This window comes from Rhinopithecus bieti, unplaced genomic scaffold (assembly GCF_001698545.2).
Source record: "Rhinopithecus bieti isolate Rb0 unplaced genomic scaffold, ASM169854v2 scaffold_6708, whole genome shotgun sequence".
Taxonomy (NCBI): Eukaryota; Metazoa; Chordata; class Mammalia; order Primates; family Cercopithecidae; genus Rhinopithecus; species Rhinopithecus bieti.
This window is the reverse complement of record NW_016806329.1, coordinates 740356-767909: the sequence shown is the minus strand read 5'-3', so window position 1 is coordinate 767909 and position 27554 is coordinate 740356. Positions and strand designations below refer to the sequence as shown.

The 27554-nt window shown below is 43.9% G+C and overlaps 1 protein-coding gene across 1 annotated transcript in view; it reads right to left on the bottom strand.

Annotated features, from left to right (window-relative positions):
* The window catches only part of TSPAN5 (tetraspanin 5), a 188800-nt gene that overhangs the window by 14776 nt on the left and 146470 nt on the right, over positions 1-27554 (bottom strand). The window contains exons 2-3 of the mRNA XM_017875490.1: positions 21167-21217; positions 220-366 (exon numbers count right to left, since the gene is read on the bottom strand). Of these exons, the coding sequence (XP_017730979.1) occupies positions 220-366; positions 21167-21217 (198 nt within the window). The remainder of the gene's footprint in view (positions 1-219; positions 367-21166; positions 21218-27554) is intronic.

Below are 27554 nucleotides of genomic sequence, written 5' to 3'. Positions count from 1 at the left end.
GGATGGCACGGTGCAGTCGTGGGGGTGGTGGTGTACTTATTAAGGAGGCACAACTGGGAATCAGGGCTAGAGAGCTCTCTCAAAAGAAAATAATGACCTGGGCCCTACTTTTGCCAGTGCCTTTGGTACAGCTCACTGTCTTGGCTGTAGATAGGGTGACCCCCTGATGGAAGGTAACGTTTTGGCTCTCAATCTGAGAGTAGACAGTGGGATACTTACAAACTTGAGAAGGAAAGTGTTTTCCCGTAGCGCTCCAATGCACCCTGCAAATCCCAAAATGAACATCACTCCTCCCACCACAAGGAAGAGCCAAACTGGGTCAAAGCCGCCGAGATCGGTGATGGAAGAGATGTTGGACAGAACTCCCTGGGAGCAGAAAAGAACACACAACAAGGCACCAGGATGTGGGGTCAGTTTTCCAACATGTAAAGACTATTGCATTTGTCCTTTCCCCTCCCAAAGAAAACCTTCAGAGGGCATCTGATTATCAGGTATGTGATGAATACTCAAGAGAGGAAAGAAAGAGAAAAAGATAAAGAGAAAGAAAGAGAGAGAAAGAAAGGGAGAGAAAGGGAGAAAAAGAAAGATAGAGAAAAGAGAGAAACAAAGAAAAGGAAGGAAAGAAGGAAAGGAGGAGGGAAGGAAGGGAGGAAGGCAGGAAGGGGTGGAGGGAGGGAAGGAGGGAGGGAAACTGCTTTCTTTCCAATGTCTAAATGTGTTCATACTTTTGGGAAAACTATATGTAGAAAAAAAATTGCCAAGAAACTGTCCTCAGACCCTGTAAGGAGAAGATGTGGTGCTACCTTTGGTTTCAATGTCTGCAAATATAAGTGGTCTTCAGTAAAAACAAACAAACAAAAAAAGACAGATGCATAAAAAACACACATACCCCATGACCCCCCAGAAAGCGGGGAGGTCATCTTTAAGACCTAGGACACGCAGAAGTTAGACAAATGCCTACTGCAAAGCCCTTGGCATTTCTCTGGAAATAGGGTCAAGCTAGAAGCTGAAAACTAACACAGCAGCCGGTCCCAATTACAAACACCCACAAATTTTTTTTTTTTTTCAAGAAAAAATTGTACCTCAGGATTTACTCTTGAGCTTCATGGGAGACCTTTATTAGCCTGAGATCCCAAAAGCCTTGTGTGGTTTGCTCTGGTGGCTGTTCTGAAGCTTGCTATTTGGGGTATTTCTTACCACCTTCCTTTGAGTTGAAATTTAAAAGATTTACAAATCAAAGTTTACTTCCTCACTTTCAACTCTTATTCTTCTGCCAGAAGAACACCAAACAGACCCCGAGTAATTTCACTTTTCCACAATGACATTTCTTTACTGAAATCCCCTCTTCCCTTATGTGTGATACTACATCAAATACCACCTAGAACCTATGTTACAAGATTATTTTGAACCTGTGGATGTGCATGGTCCTTAAACAGTCAATATCACCAATATTTTAATTTTATTGAAGTTGTTTGGTACTCTCATATCAAAATACCTCCAGAGCATCACAGTATAGTTTGCTATAAAGCCTTAATAATTAAAAAAATTATTTTCAAAGCACTCCCAATAACCTGTAAGAACAGGAAGCAATCATCTGATTTTATACTTGAGGAAAATGGAACTCAGAGCAGTTTGGTGACTGGCTGAAGGTGACAGACGCTATTGCTTCTTTGAAACCAGTATACAATATCTATTTCAGTACCAAGCAAGGGCCACACACTTGCTTCCCAGTACATCCCAGTCAGCACTAATCAACATCTGAACTTAGGAGTTTTAAGTTTTAATCCATTTAAAGGTTGCAGGTAGGAACATTTGGAGAAGCATATTTCATTTGTTCTATTTTTCTGCCTGTTTCTTCCTTTAGCGGGGTGTCAACTTACGAACAATAATAGGATATTAAGAACAGAATGCATATGGGGAATAAAGAACTCTTAAAATGTAAAACTTAAACCTAATTTTAAAAAGTCTAAGGTTTAATGTCACAGACAAATGGCTGAAAGGCTATTAAAGCAGTTGGGATTGAGGGTATATTCATTAACTTCTGAGGTGACATCAAAGAAGGCAACCACACCCTTCACGAGGCTGCACAGACCGAAGGTTTGATCCAGTTTTGTTTCTTGGGTTTCCAAGCAGCAAACTATGAATACTTACTCCAGGGGGAAAAGGTTGAAGGAAAACACAGAAATACTCAAACCAATTCTACACCTATACACCTGATGCTGAGAAAAAACTTGCCAGAGAAGTCAGACAAAACCCAAGCAACAGGCTGGGTGGAGTGGCTCACACCTGTAATCCCAACACTTTGGGAGGCTGAAGCGGGAGGATCACTTGAGGCCAGGAGTTTGAGACCAGCCTGGGCAGTAGAGTGAGACCCTTTCTCTATAAAAGTAAACTTAAAATAAAAAATCCAAGCAACAGTGGTAAAGGCCCAGGATTGTTAGGATACCAGCCTCTCCCCCAAGAATGCCTTTAACCACAGATGCTAGTACCTGAAGTTTTCATGTTATGGACCTTCTCAGTCACGGGAAGAGAGAGAAGACTTTGGGGATACATGAAAACATTCTTAAAAGATTTTAATTATGGGAGAATAAGACACAGTTAACTTGGCACCAGAAAGAAAAGGTGACAGTAGCAGAATTGACAGAAATGTCAGTTCCATCATAAAGAGGCATTTCTAATACTGAGAGACAGGACTAGCTGGATTTCCTAAGCCAACTAAGAATTCCTAAACCGAGCTGGGAAAGGTGACCACACCCACCTTTAAAAAGGGGCTTGTAACTCAGCTCACACCCAACCAATCAGGTAGTAAAGAGGGCTCACTAAAATACAAATCAGGCTAAAGCAGGAGGTAAACAAATAGTGAAATCGTATATCGCCTGAGAGCACAGCGGGAGGGACAGTGATCGGGATATAAACTCAGGCATTCGAGCTGGGAGTGGGCAACCCCCTTTCAGTCCCCTCCCATTGTATGGGAGCTCTGTTTTCACTCTATTAAATCTTGCAACTGCACACTCTGGTCCGTGTTTGTTCTGGTTTGAACTGAGCTTTCGCTCGCCCTCCACCACTGCTGATTGCTGTCATTGTAGACGCCACAGCTGACTTCCACCCCTCTGGATCCGGCAGGGTGTCCACTGTGCTCCTGATCCAGCAAGGCGCCCACTGCCGCTCCCAATCGGGCTAGAGGATCGCCATTGTTCCTGCATGGCCTAAGCGCCCGGGGTTCATCCCAAGCGAGCTGAATAGAGCTATAACACGCGCCACATGGCCCAAGATTCTATTCCTTGGAATCCCTGAGGCCAAGAACCCCAGGTCAGAGAACAAGAGGTTTGCCACAATCTTGGAAGCGGCCGCCACCATCTTGGGAGCTCTAAGAACAAGGACCCCCTTAACAATATCACCAAGTCTGTTCAATGAACCAAAGAAGGCTGCCCTGAGAAATACAGGATTCCCCAACAGGGGAGCAGATGCTGTGAACCTTTGTCAACAGCATTCTAGGAAAGATTTCCAAAGTGGATGGGAAATTCGGCTTTAATGACCTTTAAGATTCCTTTCAACTTTAAGAGTGTTCTATGATTTCATCCATTTTTAATGGTTTTAGTTGCAGCTCCCAAGTCTGAACAAAGATCAGATTGCTCCCAAACCCTCGCCCATGATCCATGGTTGTACACGAAGAGCTCCGTGGGTAACAAAGACAATGATCTGCGCAACTCAGCAAAGCAAGCAGCAAGCTAGCAAACATACCTATGCCCGAATATCAAAATAATCCCTCCCCCAAAGACAAAGAAGTATGATCCCAACTGTCAGGAGATTCCTAGATCATTTGCACTCTCTGGGTTTAATTTGGAGGATGAAAATTGCCTACTCAGACAAACTCATTTTAATACCTACTCTCCCCAGCCTGCAGAGGCAGTTTTAATTAAAAGGCCTTCAACTGTTTCCACGGAAACAACAATCATTTGGGAGCTGGGCTGGACTGCAGGTTCGACTTATTTAATCCTAAATTCTGGTAAACATAGAGCTGCAAACAGATACTACAGAGTGGGAAGGGGAACTAATCTCCCACAAAGCATAGGAAACACTACCAAGAACTGTATTTTTAATGAATCCAGAATAGACCCATGTAGTTATCAGCTGAAAACTAACTCAAATCTTTTTTTTTCCTGGGTGGAAAGAATATATCCTTTATCTATCTATTTAAATTATTTTAAATTTTTAAAAAACTGAAATGGACATAAAATTGTATGTATTGGCCGGGCGCGGTGGCTCACACCTGTAATCCCAGCACTTTGGGAGGCCGAGGCGGGCGGATCGCGAGGTCAGGAGATCGAGACCATCCTGGCTAACACGGTGAAACCCCGTCTCTGTTGACAATGCAAAAAATTAGCAGGGCGTGGCGGCATGCGCCTGTAGTCCCAGCTACCCTGGAGGCTGAGGCAGGAGAATGGCGTGAACCCGGAGGCAGAGCTTGCAGTGAGCCGAGATCGCACCACTGCTCTCCAGCCTGGGCGACAGAGCAAGACTCCATCTCAAAAGAAGAAAAAGAAAATTGTATGTATTGTACATGTCCATGTTTTGAGGTGTGTGTATATATAAATACTGGAATGACTAAATCTGGCTAGTTAGCACGTGCATTACCTCACATAGTTATCATTTTTGTGGTGAGAACACTTTACATCCACTCAGCATTTTTCAAGAATATATTATTAACCATCATCACTACCTCAAATCTTGAAACACAAGAAGTGAATGTGGAAGTCAATGCCCAACAGCCAGTATTTTTCCCCTTGGGATTAGGCTTACTTACCTAGCAGGAGAGAAAAACAGACTTATTCTTTCATCTCTGCACAATTTCCCAACATTCGCTGAAGAGCAGCAGTTTTTATTGCTTTTGACTACATGGAGGGATTGGGAGGCCAAGGTGGGCTGATCATCAGGTCAAGAGATCGAGACCATCCTGGCCAACACAGTGAAACCCCGTCTCAACTAAAAATACAAAAATGATCTGGGTGTGGTGGTGCGTGCCTGTAATCCCAGCTACTCGGGAGGCTGAGGCAGGAGAATCGCTTGAACCCAGGAGGCAGAGGTCGCAGTGAGCTGAGACTGAGCCACTGCACTCCAGCCTAGCGACAGAGCAAGACTCTGTCAAAAAAAAAACAACAAAACAAAACAAAACAAAAAAGCTGAACATAATCCTGACAACAGTGATTTGGATTACAAAAACGATGGGGAGTTGACTGTTCAGTCTTCTGTTGTCCTAAAGATGGGGTCTCTCTCTGGACTTTTTCATTTCATTAAGCTCAATTTGACAGAAGAGTAAGAAGTGCTAGTATATGCCTGCTGAAGAGTAATTATAATTAAACCTTGTTGTTGACAAGAAGCTGTAAGAAAAAAAAAATCTAAGATTACAATTAAGTCTGCCAAGTAATTTAAAACAGGCACTCAGATTCACGGTAAATCCTTGGGAATGTGCAAGAACATCACCAGCAGACACCTGGTCTTCTGGGAACCTAAGGCCCCCCGCTTCTTCTTCTGGGAATAGTACCCCCTCCTCCTTGTAAGGATGCCTTCGCCCCTCCTTTCTCTCCATGACTCTTCAGAGCTGCCAGGATCTCATACGATCCCACTGGCCTGGTGAGGCCTGAGAAGCCTGGATTCCCTTCCTCAAGTGCCAGGATTTAGAACAGGCACTTTTCTCTAGTGGTTGAGACTCTAAAATGCCAAACTCCAGAGACTTGTGAAGCACGTCATATTTCTTACCACGTGAAGAAAGTCAGATTGCAGTGAGAAGTAGAAAACCAGTGCTCAGGAAGAAACAAAGAACAAGAGTAGGGAGGGAAAATCCAGATGGCATTATAAATTCCCAGACCAGTGGTTCCTGAGGCCTGCCCTAGAGCTCTATGTGTCACTCCAGGAGCCTTAGATACACTCCCTTGATGGCTTACACTCATTCTCTTTGGGTCTTCATTTGCATCTAAGAAGTCCTGCACAACACAAAAGCTTTGAATAAACTATGCTTCAGTCCTCCATGCATGTAAACACATACACACAGGCATGTAAACATGTACATACAGACACACACATAGACACACAGAAACACACACACGTGGCCAAAGCTGGGAAAAAATGTGGGTACAGGGAGCAAAGGGATACACCAGGTTTTAAATGGTCATTTTCCCCAGCTGGCTGATATTTCAAGTCAACGTAGTAATTAAGCCAGTGTAAACAGTCTTCATTCATGTTAACTCACTATGAATTCAGTGTCATCAATGAAATGAGCAGTTCTGGGGAACCTTCATGGAACTTTTAGGTGCTTTGTCTATGTTACTGACAAATAATGCATAACATGGTTTAACTTCCAATTCTTCATGTAAACTTGAATGTTCAGCCCTTGAGTTTAAATACCAACTTTCAAAACCTCAAACACAGAAAAAAATCAATACATTGGGAGGCCGAGGTAGTGGGATTGCCTGAAGCCAGAAGTTCAAGACCAGCCTGGGCAATAAAACAAGACCCCATCTCTAGAAAAAACTTAAAAATAAGTCAGGTGCACTGGTGTGTGCCTGTAGTCCTAGGTACTTGGGAGGCTGAGGCAGAAAGATCACTTAGGCCCAGGAGCTGGAGACTGCAGTGAGCTATGATCATCACATCATTGTACTCCAGCCTGGGCAAAAGAGTGAAATCGCATCTCAAAAAGTAATAAAACATAAATAAGCAAATAAATACAAAATGTTATTCGACTACTCCCTTCTGTACCTGTTTATGCCACAAGGGCACACACAGAGCTTGGCATCTATATTCCATAGGAAGTTCTCATCCTTCTCCTACCTGAATCCTAAAAGCAGAGCAAGCCCTGGGGGCTAAAGATGTCAAGGGTACTAGATTTTGCACATAACATCAGAAAATATCCCATGAAGCTGAATCTAACTGGAACGAGGATAAATGAGCAAGAAGCAGAGTAATGGGCCACACATAGTTATTTCCATCTGTTTTATTTGACATACGAAAGTGAGATTCTGAACAGTAGTAGCAGAAAGAGAAAGATTCAGAAAGAGAGAGAGCCAGAGACCAAGACTGCAGGTGATGAGAAAAATATATTCAAGATGATCGATTCAGAATGCTGTGTGGGAAGAATTCCTATACATATATCTTATTAATACATTAAGATTTTATTAGTAAGAACTGATATAAATGAATGTATTCATAAGAATTCTTCATATGCAGACTATATGCTATGTCAGTATTCTTCTTAGCATCCTTAATCTTCTCTTCTCCTGCCTCTAAAGTCTACAGCTGTTGTTGCAGCAGGCAGCAGAGGCAAAAAACAAATTGACCATAACATAAAATGCTGCTATAAAGACAAAATGAATAGCAGTCAATTTAAAAAGTTGAAAGAAAAAATATATTCAACAAATTGTCCATTCTGCAAATTAGCTTTTGGACAACTAGCTCTGGCTTATCCATTTGAGGCCTTTAAGAGATGATTCTGCAGTAGAAGATTTCCATTATCCACTAGGAACCAGACAGCATCTCTCCTAACTTAGCAAAAAGACCAATATATGTCTAGGAAGAAATAAGACACATTACTGGTCCATGTCTGAGGCAATAGCATTATAACAGAAGTTTAGAGAGCCAACAAGCAACAATGTATCCATTTGCACCCATCATGGTACAAGGGAGACTGTGATATTCCAGCCACTTAAGGCTAGCCTGCTCTAGAGTGGCGCAGAGAGAGCATTCCAGAGTCAACCTCCTCCTGAACTGTACTTAAGCCAATGTGGCTCACCTCCAGTATCCCCTGGGATCCAAGTAAATCCAAAACTCAGTGGGGTAGCCTGGACGATGAGGGAGACAGACAGACAGACAGACAGACACTATAATACAGACTAGCTTGTCTTGAAACCCAATCCTAAGCCCAATTGAGGCTTAGGAGATGAAGTAACCTGCCTAAGATCACACTTACTACCTGTGTCATCTTAGGCAGATTACCTCATCTGCCTAAGCCTCAATTTCTATATCTGTGAAATGGTACTCTACATTCTAAGGTTATAATGAAGATGATAGAGACAATCCAAGTAAACCCAAACACAATGTGAAGTGCTTTGAACATAGTAAGAATTCAGTAAAAGTGTATTGCCATCATCGGTTATCACTATTATATTAATAATATAATTATTAGAACAAAAGGAAGACACCAGGCACTGTAGAAGCACCCAGGAGTGTCTAACCCAACTGCTCTGGAGAAGAAACTGTTTTGCTCTGGCTCCTTGCCCTGCCTGACCCCCTCTAAGGAAAGCCATGGCCACACCTGATGATCATGCCTAACAGAGGTGACCATCACTGACTTGTTAATAAGATCTTTTTGGGGGGAGAATTGGAAATAATCTAAGACATGGAGAGAAAAGGCAGAAGGGGGAGGCCATGAAGAAGCTGAAGCCACGAGTAGGCAGAAGTCATGAGTGGTGGAAGCTTAGGTACTGAGAAGTGGTGCAGCAGAGAAGAGAGCAGGGAGGAGTCAGTGACTGCGGTAAGACAGCAGTGGTGTTGCCAATTAGCAGTTGTGTTGCCACGATGGTGGCACATGGAACCAGGAGAAAGGATACCTCTGTGGCTGAGGTGCTGATTGGCACACTGCTTGTCAGTCACCACTCCGGAGTGAACTTCCAGTGGCTAAACTATGTTCTATCCCCTTTAGATCTGGCTGTTCAGTGGTTTGATGAACATAGTATGTCTCAGTAAGAATGTGAAAAACCAGCCACCTGGCCAGGCGCAGTGGCTCATGCCTGTAATCCCAGCACTTTGGGAGGCTGAGGCAGGTGGATCACAAGGTCAGGAGATCGAGACCATCCAGGCTAACATGGTGAAACCCCGTCTCTACTAAAAATACAAAAAAATTAGCCAGGCGTGGTGGTGGGTGCCTGTAGTCTCAGCTACTCGGGAAGCTGAGACAGGAGAATGGTGTGAACCCAGGAGGCAGAGCTTGCAGTGAGCCATGCTGCTGCACTCCAGCCTGGGTGACAGAGATAGACTTCATCTCAAAAAAAAAAAGACAAACCAGCCAAGCTTCCCTCTCCTCATTACTGCCTTATTCATTCAGCTGTCTCTGGAATTTAAGCAGCTTCTTCCCCATGTTTCTGCAATTAAAGGAATATGTTCTGAGCAACTATTTCTTCTTGAAAGAGGTTTCTATGCACACGCAGAAATGAAAAGGCAAACAAAACTCCAGAAGGGTTCCACACCAATAAACTTCAGGAGTGTCTGTGGTTTTTTTTCATCACCAGCACAGAGGAGCCTCTGTGTGCCACCTGGCAAGCTTCTTCTCTCAACCCACACAGAAAAGAAATACGAAAATAGCATTAATAAACCCCAAGGTCTGGGACTCTTCTGCTTTTGCATATACAAGCACATTCCTTCCAACTGCTGGATAAGAAAGAGAGAGAGAGACAGGCCTATGAAATGTGTACCCAAGCTAGGCCAGATGGACCCCTTTGAGATTTATGAGACTGGCTCTTGATTCACCCACCCCTCCATAAACCAGATCCTCCTGACAACAGTTTTCCTAGAGTAGGAGATAGAGAAGCATTTCCCTAGTGAGAAAGGGTAACAAGGAATGACATTTCAAAGGAAATACAGCTACTCAGAGAGGGGTGGTCCTGGAGAGTTGGAAATGTAGTTCTAAACAGTATACACAGGAAGACCAAACAGAGACCACAGGGCCACAGAGGAACCTGTCCCTATAAAAACTTGTCAAAGATGCTCCGCCACTCTGTAAAACTCCAAACATCCGTCTACCTAAGGAACTGCTGCAGAGGCCAGAGCGACGACTAGGAATGAGAAGAAAGCTTGTCAGGCCTGAACAGTCCAGGGAGATGTAAGGGAGCAAGAGCAGCTTAGTTCATGCCTGACAAAGAGACACAAGGATAAAAGCAGTTTCAAAGATGCATGGCTCCTTCCCATTTTTTCTTGTCAAAAAAGGTCATCAGTGAAACTCAAGTAATGCTTTTTTTGCAGATTAAAAAGTGGCCATGACCTGCCTTTGAGGAGAGGAGGAGGAGGAGGGGCAGTCATCTTTCAGGTCTCCATAAAATCCTGCAATCAAGTAGCTGTTGGGGAGGCCAGCGGTACCAAGTTCCAACAGCTGGCACTGCTCACAGGCAGGGAAACCACCATCCCTACCCACTCTGGTGGGAGCGACTGCCCCATCAACATAGAAACAGCCACATGCAAAAGGGCAGCCTTTCAGAAATCACCCCTGCTCTCAGCCATTCCAGATAGTTTCATTTACATTCAGAAGATGGGAAACATACCTAGAAACATTCCTGCCTAGGTGTAAAGTTTAAGCTGAAAGATTTAATAGAGGCTCTGGTATGGAATGAACATTCATGTGTCCCCCAAATTCACATTCTTATACCCTAAGCCCCAGTATGGTAGTATTTTGAGGTGGGGCCTTTGGGAGGTAATTAGGTTTGGAAGATGTCATGAGGGTGGGACCCCCATGATGAGATTCATGTCTTTATAAGAAAAGGAAGAGGCCAGGTGCAGTGGCTCACGCCTGTAATCCCAGCACTTTGGGAGGCCGAGGCGGGCAGATTATGAGGTCAGGAGTTTGAGACCAGCCTGGCCAACACAGTGAAACCCCGCCTCTACTAAAAATACCAAAATTAGCCAGGCATGTGCCTTGTAGTCCCAGCTACTTGGAAGGCTGAGCAGGATAACTGCTTGAACTCAGGAGGCGGAGGTTGCAGTGAGCCAAGATCGCGCCACTGCACTCCAGCTTGGGCGACAGAGAGAGACTCTGTCAAAGAAAAGAAAAGAAAAGAAAAGAAAGAGACCAGGGCCCTCCCTCTCTCACTCTACCATGCCACTACACAGCAAAAAGGTGGCTGCAAACCGAGGGCCCTCGCTAGGAACTGAATCTGTCACCACCTTGATCTTGGACTTCCCAGCCTGGCGAACTGTAAGGAAGAAATATTTGTGATTTAGGCCACCCAGTCTATAGTATTTTGTTACAGCAGCCTGAGCTAAAACAGCGTCTGATCATGATGCCCCAAAACTCAAGTGAAAAAACGTGAAGTCTGGACTAGCGGCAGGTGATCCTCTATTCTAGGACCTCAAAGATATGTGACTCGTTCATTTATTGAGCAAATACTTTCATGAGGATCGCCTGTGAGTTGCCAGGTATTATGTTAGTCAAGGGTATTTCTAGCAAAACATACAGCGATACCCTCAGGAGCTGAGTCTAGAGGGGAGATGGTTAAGAACAGAGTGCACAGAGCAGAGGCACAAGCAGTGGGTGTTATGGGGGTGCATGGGGAGGGGCAGAAGGTCCTATCAGCAAGACTGGAGACAAAGTGACAGGATCTGGCCCAGTGGAACCTCTACATGACAAGGGGTGAGAGGAGATGAAGAGGCTGATTGGGCGAGGCTGGGTTTGCATCTGAAGGTGTTTGGAGCAGAGGAAGCTCCAGGCCATTTCTGAACTTAGAAGCCCGCTCAGGTGGCAGTCAGGTGCTATGGAAGCAGCTGGCAGTCTCTGGGGTGATCCAGGTGAGATCTGCTGAAGGCCCGAACAAAAGTGGCACCAAAAGAACTATACTGCTCAGCAGTGACTCCAGTCAGGCACCGGGCTACCTGGACTATTTCACCCTCACCAGAAACCAGCCAGGCAGGCACTCTTACCCATGTTAGGAGACAGACACGGAGAGGAACTAACACGCCCAGGCAGCCCAGGTCAGGAAGTGACAGAGCAGGGATCTGAGCCTTGGCCACCTGACCCCAGAGCAGGGTTCACACCACTCCCTGTGATCTACTGCTGGAAGATGGGGTAGCAGCGGGCAGGAGGATTCTTATTTCCAACGTAACATCATACATGTGTTTCCAAAATTTTAAGAAAAATACACAATATGATGTTATAACATTCTTGCCTCCAATTTCACTGATCGCTATCTGAAAACCAAAGTGAGTAGGAGACAAGACCTCCCCTCCACACCCCACCTCCACCACTGCCGGCAAAGGACGTCTTTCTTTTGTGTGCCTCGGTGAAATATGGCAGGGACAAAGGGGTCAGAGGAGGACTGAGAGGGGAAGCAAGGTTTCTCTGGAGAAAGTAGTTGCTGTGCTGTGACACCACTGCCCAGGGCCTGGGGGTGGGGTGTGGACAGCCTCTTTCTCACCCTAAACCTCAGGAGGAGTTCCAAGGGCACCTCCAGGGAGCTCTAAAGTAGTTCTCTGCACTTTACCCACACAGCCATTAGGGCCCGACTCTGCCTAGGAAGGGCCTGTGGGCTGCCTCCTGCCCTGGCAACCTAGAGAGAGCAAAGGGCCAGCCGGCTGCTCTGGTATCAGAGGCAGGCGAGGACAGGCATGGGCTGTTCTGGGGGGACTGACCTCGCTCCCAGATGAGTCTGTCCCAGAGAAAACACGGGGGCAGCACGGAAGAGGTGGCCTGAGGTCATCCTGGACGCTATCAGATAGGGCTGCCCGCAGGCGTGCGAAGAAGTGACCTCAGAGGGCAGAGCTCAGAGGTGCACTGGCTGAGAGGAAGGTGGCCAGGTACGACCAGGGCTGCCAGGCGGTCACCTAGAATTGAGACAGCCACCAAGCTCAAGGAAACCACTAGGCACAGGGACTCAGCAGGGGAGCTTCACAAAGACCAGAACATCCTCCTCTTTAACTTCCGTCAGGCCCAGAGAGCACAGCCCACCCCAGCTTCTGCCTGGGCAGGCGGTGGGCAGAGGCATCTGGGGAGGGCCAGGGGCCAGTAGGAAGATACAGAGGGCAAGGGCCCATGTTCCCTCCCCTCCTCAGGGGCCAAGGCAGATGGGTTCGGCAGGGAGAACATTTTAATGCAAAGTTAGGTTTGGAGTTTTATTATCCAGCCCTGTCTAATCACTGGGCCTGGATCTGTGCCTCACAGTGACAGGAGGACTGTGATATCTGAGAGTGAACAACAAAGTCATTGAAATTTTGACCCAACTAAATTGGCATCCCTGAGAAACCCCACTGAATACAGTTTAAAGGGGAATACATAGAGAAACATTAAATTTTCTTCCCATATACTTCATGTGTGTGTGAAACATTACTGATTAGAGCACATCAGATCACATAGCTTCCAGGTACTGACCATGAGCTGTTTGGTTTCCAGCTCTTTTTTTTTTTTTTTTTTGAGACGGAGTCTCGCTGTGTCACCAAGGCTGGAGTGCAGTGATGCGATCTCAGCTCACTGCAAGCTCCGCCTCCTGGGTTCACCTCCTGCCTCAGCCTCCCGAGCAGCTGGGACTACAGGCGTCCGCGACCACACCGGGCTGATTTTTTTGTATTTTCAGTAGAGATGGGGTTTCGCCGTGTTAGCCAGGATGGTCTTGGTCTCCTGACTTTATGATCTGCCTGCCTCAGTCTCCCAAAGTGCTGAGATTACAGGCGTGAGCCACCGTGCCTGGCTGGTTTCCAGCTCTTTAGATACAACAGAGAACTTGAGGGAATCACTGGGATAATTGAGGAAGACAATCGCAATCTACTTTTAGTCGATAAAACCAAGTCTTCATAGAAGTATTTTCAGCATCTCAGAAATGTCTCCTTAAATAAGTTTCAATGCTAAGAAATCCATTTTCTTTTTCTGCTCAAGTCATCGGAGTAACCATTTTCCTCTATTGCCTCCCTCTGGCTATAGAAACTGGCCTGTACTGCTATGACATTCCTGAATCAATGAATTTCACTGAGTTTTCCTTTCTGGGCAAATAAGGAAAGGCTTTCCAAGATGAGTCTCCTGTATAATTGTGAGAGGAAGAACTGGAGGGTTCTGCATTGAGACCTAAAATCAGACAGTGGGCTGGGAAAAACACTCCAGGAAGAAGAATCATTATCTACAGCAAAGCCAAGGAGAAAAGCAACATGGCGGCTAGAGCTCCTCTAATTTCCCATTCTCCCTACTGGGATCAGCACTGGGCACCAGCTCTTTCCTTCCAACCACCCCTAGAGAACCCAGCCTAGTGAGTGCAGTGGAGGACGACGGGGGACTGGCCAGAGGACTGGGAGGGAGAGGGCCAGACTTCCAGTTTAACATCTCTGCGCTTTGGTTTCCCGCCTATGAAACAGAATGTCATTCTCTTAAAGTTAACTCGAGGGGATCCAGAAGTCAGGGAAGTGCAAATGCAACTCCTTTATAAAAAGCGGTATTTTTTTTTCCTGTGTAGCATTTTACAATGTATAAAGCTCTTTCTGCATATTCTCATTGGCTTAGTCACAAACAGCTTCTGGGCATCCATTGTGTAGGGGGCACTGTGCTAGGAACTGAGAATAAAGGGCAAAGACAGGCTCCTGTCCTCAAGGAGTTTCCAGGCCAGATAAGCCAGGAGTAGGTATCCGCTCTGCTCAGTGGGCTAGGTGCTGTATTAGGGAGGCAGGGGCAGAATGGGAACATTCAAGTCACACTAAGGATCAGGGAAAGGCATTTTCCCTCCTCTGAAAAGCTGAGTCCTCCCTTGCCCCAATACCTTTACTTCTAATTGTGAGTGATCACTCTCCCTCTTGCTCCCACTTAAGAACTGAGTAATAAGCATAAGAGTTGGGCAAAATGGAAAAGGAAGGCATCCCTAATTTTTCCATGAAATGAGATAATCATATATAGATTTTCACTTTTGCAACAGAAGTAACTTTTTTTCTTTTCTGATATAGACAATATATATTTTGTTTCTAACCCCGTATTATTCTCAAGTCAGACTTTGGAAACCACATGTATTCACCTCCTTTTATTCTGTAAGTATCGCTAATATAGTATGCTTACTGGAGATGTGAGGCAAGTACGGACTTCTGTAACTCCATGATAGAGCCAGTGTTTTAAAGAATGCTGTCATTGTTCATTTGCTCATTCATTCTTTCATAAGTAATACCTCTTGAATACTTGCTACGTGCCATCTAACGTTCTAGATACTAGAGTGTAGGGGTAAACAAAAAGTCCAGGCAACAAACTTGTTAGCATCTAAGTGATGAGTCCCATGAGATGGAAAAACACAAGGAAGGGGAAGAAAGGGTTGGGTCAAAGGTGACATTTGAGAAGAAACCAGGAAGTAAAAGACAGCACTGATGTGGTTTTCTGGGGAAGAGCATGCCCGGCAGGGGCAAGTGCAAAGGCCCTGCGGTGGTGGGGTATTTTTGGGATGCGGGAGGAATAGCAAGTTGATAAGTAGGATCATAGGACACAGTGAGGAAGGACACAGTATGACAGCAAATGTCACACAGGCCATGGGCACCATATATGGCTTTGAGTGAGAAGATAAGCTCACTGGAGGGCTAGAAGCAGAGAAGTAACAGGATCTGTCTTACATTTCCAAAGGATTGCTCCAGCTGCTGCATGGAAACAGCCCTAGGGTGAGGATCGGGGTGCAAGAGCAGAGGCAGGGAGAAAATTGGAAGGCTTCTGCACAAATGCAGGCAAGATGTGGTGGCCACTTAGACCAGGGTATAACAGCGGAGGTGGTAGAAGAAATCAGATTTTCAATATAGTTTCAAAGTAGAGCTGACAGTATTTGCTGAAGGGCCAAATGTGGTATGAGGAGAAAAGAAAGCAGCGTGTTGGGAATGAGCAAGTAGAAGACTGGAGTTGTTTCTTTAACTGCAATTGGGAAGAGCAGGCTGGGAGGGCACGAGAATCAGGTGTGTTGTTTTGAATGCGTTAAGTTTCAGAAGCCCACTAGGCATTTAAGTGTGGATGCTGGGTAGGCTACTGGCTATGCGAGTCTAGAATTCAGATGAGGTTGGAAGCAAAAATATTAATTTGGACGTCATCAGTGACAGATGGCGTGTAAAGCTCCAAGTCTAGATGAGATTTCTTAAGATGAGTGAAGGCTCAGACTGAGCCTTGGGCACTCCAAAATTTAGAAGTCACGGAAATGAGGTGGAACTAGCAAACCCATGTGAGAAGGCACCACCTGTGAGGTATAGAAACCAGGAGAGTGTGATATCCTGGAAGCCAAGTGAGGAAAATGTTTCTAGAATTGAGTGATGCATTATGCCTTAGTCCTTGCTTTGCTGATAAAGGTTCCCAAGTACCTGGGTGAGAAAATGATGTGCTTCAGGACCCAGCATGGGTTCAATAAGAAAGTGTTAGGTTCAGTTAAGTGCCTAGGCCAGTTAATCAGTGAAAAAAGTGTAAGATACCATCTATCTACAAAGACAAGACACAGAAATATAGTCTGATGTAATGACAAGTAGATGGATTAGAAACTGCTTGACTGATGACACCCAAGGGCACACATAAGTGAGTAAGTGTCAACCCCAAAGGAAATTTCTAGTGACATGTCATTGGGCTCTGTCCTTGGCCTGCTCAATGGCATATCACTGGCTTTTATCAATGATAACTAAACTTGACTGCAGTCACAACAATCTAGGAGGCTTGTTAAAATAGAACATCCCAGTGTCTATCCTGGACCTACTGAACCAGAATTTTCCCAGGTGGCATGGTGGGGCAAATGGACAGTCTGCCTTAGCAGAAGGAATAGAGGGAGGAGGTTGATCAAAATGTACAGCTGAAACCAAGCTGGGCAGAATGGGGAAGATGCTAGATGGAGGCTCTGGAGCGATCTCAGCAGGTGGACAGGTGGGCTGAAATATCACTGTGTCATTGTGGAATCCTGCGACTGCCTCTGAAAATCAGCCATAGGTGAGGTGGATGGGGTAACAAGTTGGGTCTGCAACCAACTTGGGATTCTCAGTGAGCTGCAGACACCGTAATCTACAGTGGATCCCAAGCTGGATTGATGAGGGGAGAAAGGATGCAATCCAGCCACACTCTCTACAGCCCCTAAAGCTTCCTCTCCATGGTGCAGAAAACACACCAGAGGGGGGTCAGATGAGCACCAACAAAATGGACAAGGGGCTCCAGCCCACATCCTGCAAGGACCACCTAGAGAGAAGCAGATGTGTAGCCTGGAAACTCAGAAGGAACCAGGACCTCACCCTGACATACTTCCCGGGTTAACATGTGGAAAGACTTATTCTGTGGGATCCAACAGGGTAAATCCAGAATCAGTGAGTGAAAACTAGTGGGACATGATTCTAATTTGGTGGAACGAAGGTCTTTCCAACAGGAAGGGCAACCTAAAGAGATGGAAATGGTAAGCACTTTGCTGTGGGAACCATTAAACATACACACACCCCTAAGTAGCATTTATTGCAATGTATTATTTTATGTATATGCACATACCCTTCCTACAACTGGATAAACTCCACGAGCACTGAAACTATGTCACTTCATCCACATTTCCCTAGAATTCAGCACAAGCCCTGCCCATGCTATGTGCTCAGTAAATGTTATTTGAATGAATGAGCTGACTATCACTGGATGTTGTCAAGGGTGTTGTGGAGGTGATTCATGTCACATAATTATTAATGTTCTTTCCAAACAGCAGATCCTATGATCTCTGAGCAATTGTACATAAATCGGCTTCCCCTGGAGACAGTCATCCTTTGCATCTTTACAGTTGATGTAAAACTCAGACAAAATGAATTCTTTAAATTATTATGTTTAATGTTGAACTGCAATATTAGTCCTAGGTTTAAAACTCAGACTGATATTAAGTATGGGGTAATCATTTTTGCTTTCAATGCTTCTGTACTTCACATGAATATGTTGAAAGTCCTATCTGTTAAGAAAATGTGTTTCTTCTAGTGGAAATCTCATCCTTCCAGCTATGATCTGGTTTGGGGATTTACCCTCCAGGCCTCTTATAAGTAAATGTCGCCACATCTGGGTCTGGGGGATGTACTGATTCATGGGCTGGTGGTGTCAGCTCAGCAGGTGCACAGTGTCCACCACACTGTCTACCAGGCTGGGGTACACCTTGAAAACTCACTCCAGCAGAGGCCTGGCCCAACTCAGGAATTAACCCAAGGGGCTTTGAGAGAGCAGTCACTGCAGTTACCAAGGAGATCAACACACTTCACATCCTCCTCAAGAGACCACAAAACAAAACCAGTTCTCTGGTCCATGGATTGGAGTCTGAAAGTCTCCCAAAATTTGAGGCCGCTTTCAAAACTACCTTTGTGTTCTTGCCCCATATTAAGGGTGGACAGCCTATGGTCATGTGTCCAGGGGAGGAAGCCATGTCTCCAGTGGGCATCTGCCTTACAGCAGACACTGTGTTGAGGGAGGTCTCATTTAATCTTCACAACAATCCTATAAGGTGAGAATAGTATACCTATTGCCAAACAAGGAAAGGGCATCTCAGAGAAGTTAACTCAGTTGGCCAACATCACACAGATGACATGTGTGGGTTCCACACATCTCAAATACTGGAGGAGCCAGTATTTGAACTCAGGTCTGTTTACCCCTGTCTTAGTCGGCTGTATAACACTGATCACAGACTGCGTGACTTAAACAACAAACATCTGCTTCTCATAGTTCTGGATGCTGGGAAGTCCATGATCAAGGTGCCAGCAGATTCGGTGTCTAGTGAGGGCTTTCTTCCTGGTTATGTCCTTGCCTGGCAGACAGAGAAATAATCTCTCTTGTCTCTTCTGTTATCAGAAGGGCATTAATAATCCTATTCATGATGGCTCTGCCCTCATGACCTAATTACCTCCCCCCTAAAGCTTCACCTCCAAATATCATCACATTGGGGATGAGGGCCTCAGCAAATTAATTTGGCAGGGTGGGGAGACACAAACATTCAGTCCATAGCAAAGCTGCAAAGCTGTGCTCTTTTTCCACCCAGCAACCAGAGTGGTCTTAAAACAAAAGTTTTATTAGACTTTTCAAAATTCTCCAGTGGCTTCCTCTTGTACCTAGAATACATCCAAACTTCTTGTAGGGCTCTGCCCAGTCCGGCCTCTCTCTGGCAACACACCCCACCTCTTCTTGTCCTTGCTCTCTCCCTTCCAGGCCTACTGGCCTTCCTGCTGTTCCCTGGAGTCACCAAAGTCCCTGCCTCAGGACCACTGCACTTGCTATTCCCTCTTCCTAGAACGTTCTTCCCCCGGTACCCTGCAGCTCCTTCTTCCTTCATCCAGGTCTCTGCTCCAATGCCACCTCCTCAGAGAGGCTGTTAGCAACTCCTTCATCTAAAAGACTCCTTTTCCCACCACTCTCTAACTTGATGTTTCCTGCCAGCACTCACCAGTACCTGGACAAACATACTTGGGCAGTGACTGCTTCTCGTTAGTGACCCAATAGAATGCAAGCTCCATGAGACAGGGACTCTGCATCCCTCATTGTATTCCCCACACTCAGGCCCCATGTGGCCAGCACTCACCAAACTGGGCTAGTGCATGGCTAACACCAGCTTCACCCTCTGCTGCCTCTATTTGCTCCCTGCTTATGGAGTTCTGCTACATAGAGGTGGGTAACCTTGGCCAGGTTAACGTTGGATCTCAAGAGAAATCTTCTATTGGCTGATGGTGGCCCTTACAAAAAAGGAACTGCTATTTCATCCCTCCCTAAAGACCACAACATCCCCTTGCTCTGATATTTGTATGACACTGCCAGTTTTAGAAGTTTGTGATTTTATCAGAGAAGAGACATTTGAGGCAACTGATGAAACAAAAGATAATTATGTTGCATAAAGAGAAAATTTTAAAAACATCAAAATTACCAACTGCTGTTTATTGCTAGAACAGACAATTAGTTCATTTAATGCCTTCCAGCATTTTTTCAAAGCAGATAGAAATGGACTCTTATTAAAGGAGTTATAAAAAGCTATGTTATCTGGCAGCTAACCAACTTCCCAGACTCCACAAATTTCCAAGCTCACAATAGGCTTGAGGCAAAAGGTAACCATAATCCAAGACAAGACCAACCATTATTCAATGTAAAAGTTTCTAGAGATGAAATTATCTCGGTTTTGGGAGCTTAATTTGTCTCATCTCATACATAATTACTGCCTTGCCTCAAAACTCCAGGTAGCTCCAGTTACTCTTGTTGCTAAAAAGTGGTTCATTTTCCATAAAACATTTTACATTCTGTAGAAGAATTCTGTAAATAAATATAGGATGGTTCATTTGCAAAACTAAGGATTTGCTCTGAGTTCTGTTTTATGTGGTCTGTCCGAACATTATTTCAGTTGTGGAAATGCCTACTGGCCTCTGAGGGGCTTTTGTTCACTGGACCTCCCCAGTTTTTCTCTCCTTTCTTAATGCACTTACCACTTCAAAGGAACTCTCAGCTTCAGACCAGGGTCAGACTAGAGGGTGAAATACCTACAGGATCAAAGAATGGTCTTCTGGGAAAATTTAAGCTAAATTTTAGTTTATGGCAACTTTTAACCAGTCTATACATCCCCTTGTCCTTAGGGTGGGAGATAATAAAGCTTTTGTGTATAGCCAGATACAAGGATAGATGAAATGCTGCAGGTGATTTCATTTGCAAAGAAGGAAGGAAAAAGGGGAGGGTGGTTTATATTCATTGCTGAATTCCAGTGGTGACCTCAGTAGGAGAAGCTGTAGAGAAAAATCAGAGGGCGTGATGGGAAGAGAGGTGTGGACAAGGTGTGGACACAGGCGGTGTCTGCATGAGTGTGTTGCTTAGAGCAGAAACTGCCCAGAACACTGTATCTTCACTGTCACATACATTACTCTGTATTTCCAGATTTTCTTTTATTATACTGTATTTTATCATAAACTGTATATTTCTTAATACTTGCCACCAGCAGCCAAACATCCCCATTATTTACACTAGCGATGAGTGTATTTGATACTCAAACATGAAGTTATATCCCACTTCCTTCAATCCACATGCTAATAGTTTATCATGTAACATACTAAAAAAATCATTTTTTTATGGCTTGAGTTATCTTCCAAAGGGTTAAAGAAAAAAAGCAGAAAAGAAAAAAGGCTACAGGTGGTTTAGTGATATTTATAATCATTACTGGAATTCTTGTGCCTGAGTGAGAAAACATCCCATAGGAACATCGATCTTTGGCTAACTGATCAAATTCCAAGGTACATTCTCTGTTGAGCACTTGTATTGTTACTTCAGTAATTGTTTTGATGTAGTCATCAATTTAGGCACAATTCCTAAAGCATCTTTGAGAATATGACATTAATCTTCCACCAACACTTTTTCTCGTTAAAGAGCCATGTTTATATTCTGTGGCTGTCAAAGAGAAACGGGGATAATACATAATATGGTGTGCAGCCTCTAACAACCACAATGTGTGCATTTTCATATTCAACTTACTTTTTCATTCCATGCCCACAGTCCAATTCCAAGAAACGTTATTCCCAAAAACTGAAAAAGAAAGAAAGCAGTGTAACTATAAGGGAAAATGCCGCTAATATAAAGAAGAAATTTTTCAATCAATTCTTTTGTTGCTTTACCTGGCTGGGAAATAGCTTTTCCTAAAGTGTGAGCACTCATCTTTACCAGGAAAATAAATACCATAATCCCTCTGCTTAAAATTTTTACAGCATTAGGGCTGGAGACACACAGTTGGTTAGAAGTCATTCAGATTATGAAGAATAATAATTAGGTAGAATCCTGAATACAATGAAATTATCAATAACATTTAATATGCTGCCTTTTAGGGTAGGGGAGGAAACAGATTCCCCATGGATCTGAGGCCTGTGGTCACTGGAAAATGGATAAGCAGAGGCATGAACTTAGAAGAGCTGGCATCTTCTCTTCAGCATTGCGCCATTACAAATGGGTCACGTCAGGGAGGGGCATGCAGAGCCTCAGATGTCCCTCTTTGATCATGCCTTCAAAAGGTAACAAGAATCTTATCAATGTAACCCAAAGAAAATTTCTAAGTTCTGTTTTCAGAAACTTCGATTGTGTAAATTTTAGTTCAGAGGACCTCCCACCACCCTTCTTGGTTTCAACTCAGTTCCACAACTTCGTACATACACAGAGTATACAACACATGGGACTGAGTTACACACTCAGCCCCAAGGCAGAGGCACATCTCATACATACCCACACCTCTCACCATTCTGTCAATTAGCTGTGTTGAGGACTGGGGGGATGGCAGGAGAGGAACAGGTGATAACCAGGAGGGCTTTCCATTTTACTGTTTTTCTTTTGAGATGGGGTTTTACTCTGTCGCACAGGCTGGAGAGCAGTGGCTCGATCACAGTTCACTGCAGCCTCAATTACCCAGGCTTAAGAGATCCTCCTGCCTCAGCCTTCCGTGCAGCTGGGACCATAGGTGCATGCCACCATGCCTGGCTAATTTTTTAATTATTTGTAGAGACAAGGTCTCACTATATTGCCCAGGCTAGTCTCACACTCCTGGGCTCAAGCAATCCTCCCGCCTTGGCCTCTCAAAGTGCTGGGGTTATAGGTGTGAGCCACCACTCCCAGCCTAGGGCTTTCCATTTTAATTAATTCTCACTGTATTCCATCTGCTATAAGATACACATATTTTCCCCACATTTGAACACATCTGAAATTGGGATGTATCTTAAAATCCATGGTATCCCATAATTTTTTTCCCCCTTGATATAGAAAACAATGGAGTGTTTTCTAACTGGGGTGACACAGACTTGATGACACATTGTACAGGGCTGTCCACCCACTAAAAATTCAGTGATCAGGACTGTGTGTAATTGGCCATGAGTAAAGATATGCTTCATGTTTATTATCAATAGCAACTCTCAATTTCCTTTCTGAACACTGAAAAGAGACAAGAAGTTTCAGTCTGATGGCAGCACACTGTTTATTTGACTAACATCTTGATTAAGTTAATGTGGAGAAAGTGGTCCACTGAGAGGGGTATGCAAGAAAAACATGAGCGAGAGGGGTTATTTTTTACAGTTCCAGGGAAATCTGAGACCTGCCCACTGGGCGAGGGCTTCATGGTTCTCAGCAGGGAGTTCCTGATACTTTGTAAGCAATGACTAATAAATCCAAATGGGACTTGGACAGATGGAAGAGCAGAAAGAAAAGAGGACTGACAAAAGACAACTAGCTACTCCGAAAACATAGTGGTGTTTTTAAAAGCAGACCTTCCCAAAGCTCTGGACACTCATCTGACATTGAAGCAAGACAACACACAATACAATCTGAGCCCTATACAGAAAAGCATGTCCTTGATTTGGCAAGAACTGAAGACCCCTTTCTTCCTACCCCTTGCTCTTACCGGGGACTCCTTGGAAAGTGTTCAGAAAGATTTCTCGTTTCACTATCCCAACAGAAAAACCATGCTCAGCCCTGGTCAGAGTGTTATTTCATTTTGCATTTCAGATCCAAAACAAGTGAATCCCCAAATGACTCAAAGGTACTTAGGGCTCTGTAGTACAAAAATAAAACAATTCAGCATGTTCCTCTCATATTTATAGGTGCCGGGCAAAAGAGAACGACCACTGACAAGTGAGTGTCCAGGCTCCCATGAGACCTAGGAAGCACAGAAGCACAGAGTTAAGGCTTTGACTTCAACACACTGACATCAAACACAACCCAGTGAAATGGCTGACTTTCCAGTGCTGAAGCTCCTCATGGACAGATGTTTGATTATTTTCCCTGATGCAGTATTCACTGTCCCTCCTGCTGCTCATGGGGTGGACACATTCCTGCCGAAGACCTCTGCCTGATCTCTAAGAATTGTTTTTATTACTTTCCAGGCATTGTGCTTAGTGCTTTGTGTGCAATGTCTCTGTTAAGCGTCACAACAGTTTTACTCTGAAATAGGCGCTATTATTATCCCCTTTTTAGGAAAGAGGAAAATGAGGCTTAGAGAGTTTAAATAACTTGCTCAGAGGCACATAGCTTCTAAGTAGAGGAGCAGAGACTTGAACGAGAGAAATACATGTTCTTACCAGTCCTGATAAATTCCCCTTTGCCCCCATGATATAAAAAGTTGAGGCATTCAGGAATGCCTCAGGAATTCTGATCAGGAATATATGATCAGCATATCATATATTCCTCCCCCAGCAAGCAAAGGGGTGTGGAAAAGGTAAAGAGAGACAACAATCTTGCCTTCATATAAGCACTGGTTGTGGAACTTCTGTTCCCTACTTTGGTGTCAGCAATGGAGTTAAGCAGAAGAACAGAGAAATTCAATGGTGGGTCCACATTCTCCTTTTTAAATAGGTTTTCCTCTCTCCTCTTGGCACTTAGAGACAACTTTTTTCATTCACGAGCCATATAAATAGTTTGGAAACCAATGGTTTTCCATAAAGAAGAGAGAGAAAAAAAGTAGGGGATTTAAAGAAGACTCACAATTTCCTTTACAATCTTGCTCCCGTATTTCCTGCTTTCACTGTGACTTTCCAAACAAGGGTTTAAGAACTGGGAAAGAACACAATTTGAAGTTAAGGAAAATACTCAATACCTAAGCAAGCAAGTGGTGTAAGCCTGGGCCTCAACTTGATACATACCTTCAGTGCTACATCACTAGCAAATGTCCTCCCAATTACTCTCAGACCATATGTTTTGTTTTAAAATCAAGTTGTTCCAGTTCCAAATAATTAAACAGAGAAGAGCCAAAAACAGAGACAGGCACGCAATACTTGAGGCACATTCAGTTTCCCCTTCCCACCTCCCAAAGAAAAGACGACCATAAACCACCAAACTGACCTCATTCTGAAACCCAGGGAGGCCCACTTGCAGGAAATAGCTGAGAACTCTTAAAGTCAACCCCTTACTCTTTTGAAATAGAAAAAAATATATCTGAGGCATCTTCCCACATGGCAATATATGCAAATTGCAGTACAAATGTTTGTCAACCCAAATTTTGATGTTTTAAAATAAATAACAATAATCTTGCCAGCATTTGTTGAATGCTAAGTATGGCTAAACTACAGCCACGTGTTGCTTAATAAAGGGAATATGTTCTGAGAAATGTGTAGTCATGCAAACATCATAGTGTACTTACACAAGCCTTGATGGTATAGCCTACTACGCACCTAGGTTCTATGGTATAGCCTACAGTTCCTAGGCTACAAACCTATACTGCATGTCACTGTACTGAATACTGTAGGCAACTGTAATACAATGGTAAGTATCTGGCATCCAAACATATCTAACATAGAAAAGGCATAGTAAAAACACAGTATAAAAATCTTATGGGACCACCACTGTACATGCAGTTGGTTGTTAACTGAAACATCATTACGTGGCACATGACTATTGCTTCAAACTGAGCTGTGCCGGTAAGTGTAAAGTGCAGGCTGAATTTTGAAAACTTAATATGAATAAAAAGAATGTAAAATATCTCACTAATATTTATTATTGATTTCATGTTGACGTGGTAACATTTTGGATATTCTGGGTCAAATAAGATACATTAAAATTAATTTCATTTCACCTTTTAAAGATAGCTATGGAAAACGTAAACTACATAAGTGGTTTGCATTATATTTTTATAGAATAATGTTGGTACAAAGTATCCCACAACAATATCCCAGGCACTAGATATTGTTTTAATCCCCATTTTATAGATAAAGAAACTGAGGCTTAGAACTTTTAAGGTCAGGTGCGGTGGTTCACGCCTGTAATCCCAGCACTTTGGGAGGCCAAGGTGGGTGGATCACGACGTCAAGAGATCAAGACCATCCTGGCCAACGTGGTGAAACCCTGTCTCTACTAAAAATACAAAAATTAGCTGGACGTGTTGGTGCGCGCCTGTAGTCCCAGCTACTTGGGAGGCTGAGGCAGGAGAATCACTTGAACCTGGGAGGCGGAGGTTGCAGTGAGCTGAGATCACGCCACTGCACTACAGCCTGGCGACAGAGTGAGACTCCATCTCAAACAAAAAAGAAAAAAAAAAAGAAATGTATTTTAAGTATTTCTCTCAAGATCATAAAGGTGCCTGAGCTACATTGCTCAGAAAATCTGAATCTTTCGCCCAAGATCAAAACTATTATACTTTCCTAATATGCATAGAATGTTTGTCCACAGAGCAAGCTCAGGGATGGAGAACTATAATGAAACTCATGCCCTAAGACTCTAAATTACTCTTTTAATTTCTAGGCATCAAAGGTACGTTTTTCCCACCTGGGAGTAAGAACGGCCCTCGAGCAGGCTGATGGAAGCCTTCCAGGCATAGTGGAAGGAGAGGCAGCAGAGTTGACCCTTGGGAACAGCTGGAGAGGAAAATGGCCCCAGGGTGTGATGAGGGTGATTAGTTAACTACGGAGGGACACATCTGCCCCACTTTTCTCTGAGTTCTACAAGAGGAAGATCCTTTCCTCCCTATCTGGTGGTTTTCATCCTTGCTGAACCTCCAACATTTTGAAATTAGTACAGTGCCTTATTCTAACTGGTATAAAAATGGATACTTCAAGAAGCCATTCATCCATTCATTTATAATCTGCAACAAATATTCTTGAGTTCCTATTTTGTACTAGACACTACTTTTCTCTTGGGATAAATGAAAGTAAGAAAACAAACAGTTCCTGCCTACAACAAGCGTACAGTCCAGTAAGAGAGAGAGACGGTCATCAAATAAAGAGTAAAATGTAAAATCATTCCTGATGGTGCTACAAGGGAGAAACAAATAAAGCCAAAGAAACTCTAACAGGGGGATTTGACCCGGAGGGGCATCTGAAGTTTTCCCTGAGTGAGAAATGCGCACATGGAGTCCAAAGGACGAGAAGGAGTTAGTGAGCAAAGAAAGGAGGAAGAGTGTTTCAGGCAAAGCAGAAAATGTACAAAGTCCCAGTGGAGAGAAAAGCATGGCAAGTAAACAGGTCTAAAAGGCAATTGGTATGGCTGGTGCACAGAGAATGGAGGAAGTGGGGAAGGTACGGCAGGTTTGCAATTAGAGACACGAACGTGGATCAGCCCATGCAGGCCTTGTAGCCCACCTTAAGGAATCCAGTCATTCCCCTACAAGTGCCAGGAAGCCATTTAAAGGCCAGCTATGTGTGGTGAGCAGGGGTGATTAGGCAGGCAGGTCTTTGCAGATCTGGGCTTTGGAAAAATGAGGATCTGGGCCGCAGAAAAGATTAGAGTCTGAGTGGATCTACAGGGACCAAAAGGAGGTGACTTTGGTAATACAGGCAAGATCTGATGATGTCCTGGGCTGAAACATGACGAAATGGATGGAATTGAGAGCTACTGAGAAGTAAAACTGACATTTTCAGTGGGGGTGGGAGAAAGGGGAAGGAAAAGGAGGTGTTAAGGATAATGCCTACATTTCTGGCATCTTCTACAGAGACTACGGCTCTTCAAAATTCCAAAGACTTACATCCTCTCTGACAGAAGTTATTCTCAGGTGCCAATTTCATAACTAGCTTGATCTAGTGGCACTTCTGAAGGGCAGTTTTCTTCTCTGGGTATTTTGGCTATTATCTGAATTCTCTCTGAAATAAATTTCAGTTTGTATACTTTTTAAAAATAAATTATTTTAAAATCTACATATAATTCCAACACTTCTGCTTTTATTCATAAAAAGCTTATATACATATATAGTATACATCAAGTTCCCAGACAATTCTTAAATTGACACTTTAAATCCTCTTTGCTTAAAAATACAGCAATTACACCAAAGGCATCTGCCCAGGGTCCTGTGAACAGACTCAAAATAACAGCACACAAGGTAAATATGATAGAGGAAAATAAAGATCAAATCAATCTTCTCACCTAAATTGGAGTCACAAAAATATCATCCTAAATAACAATG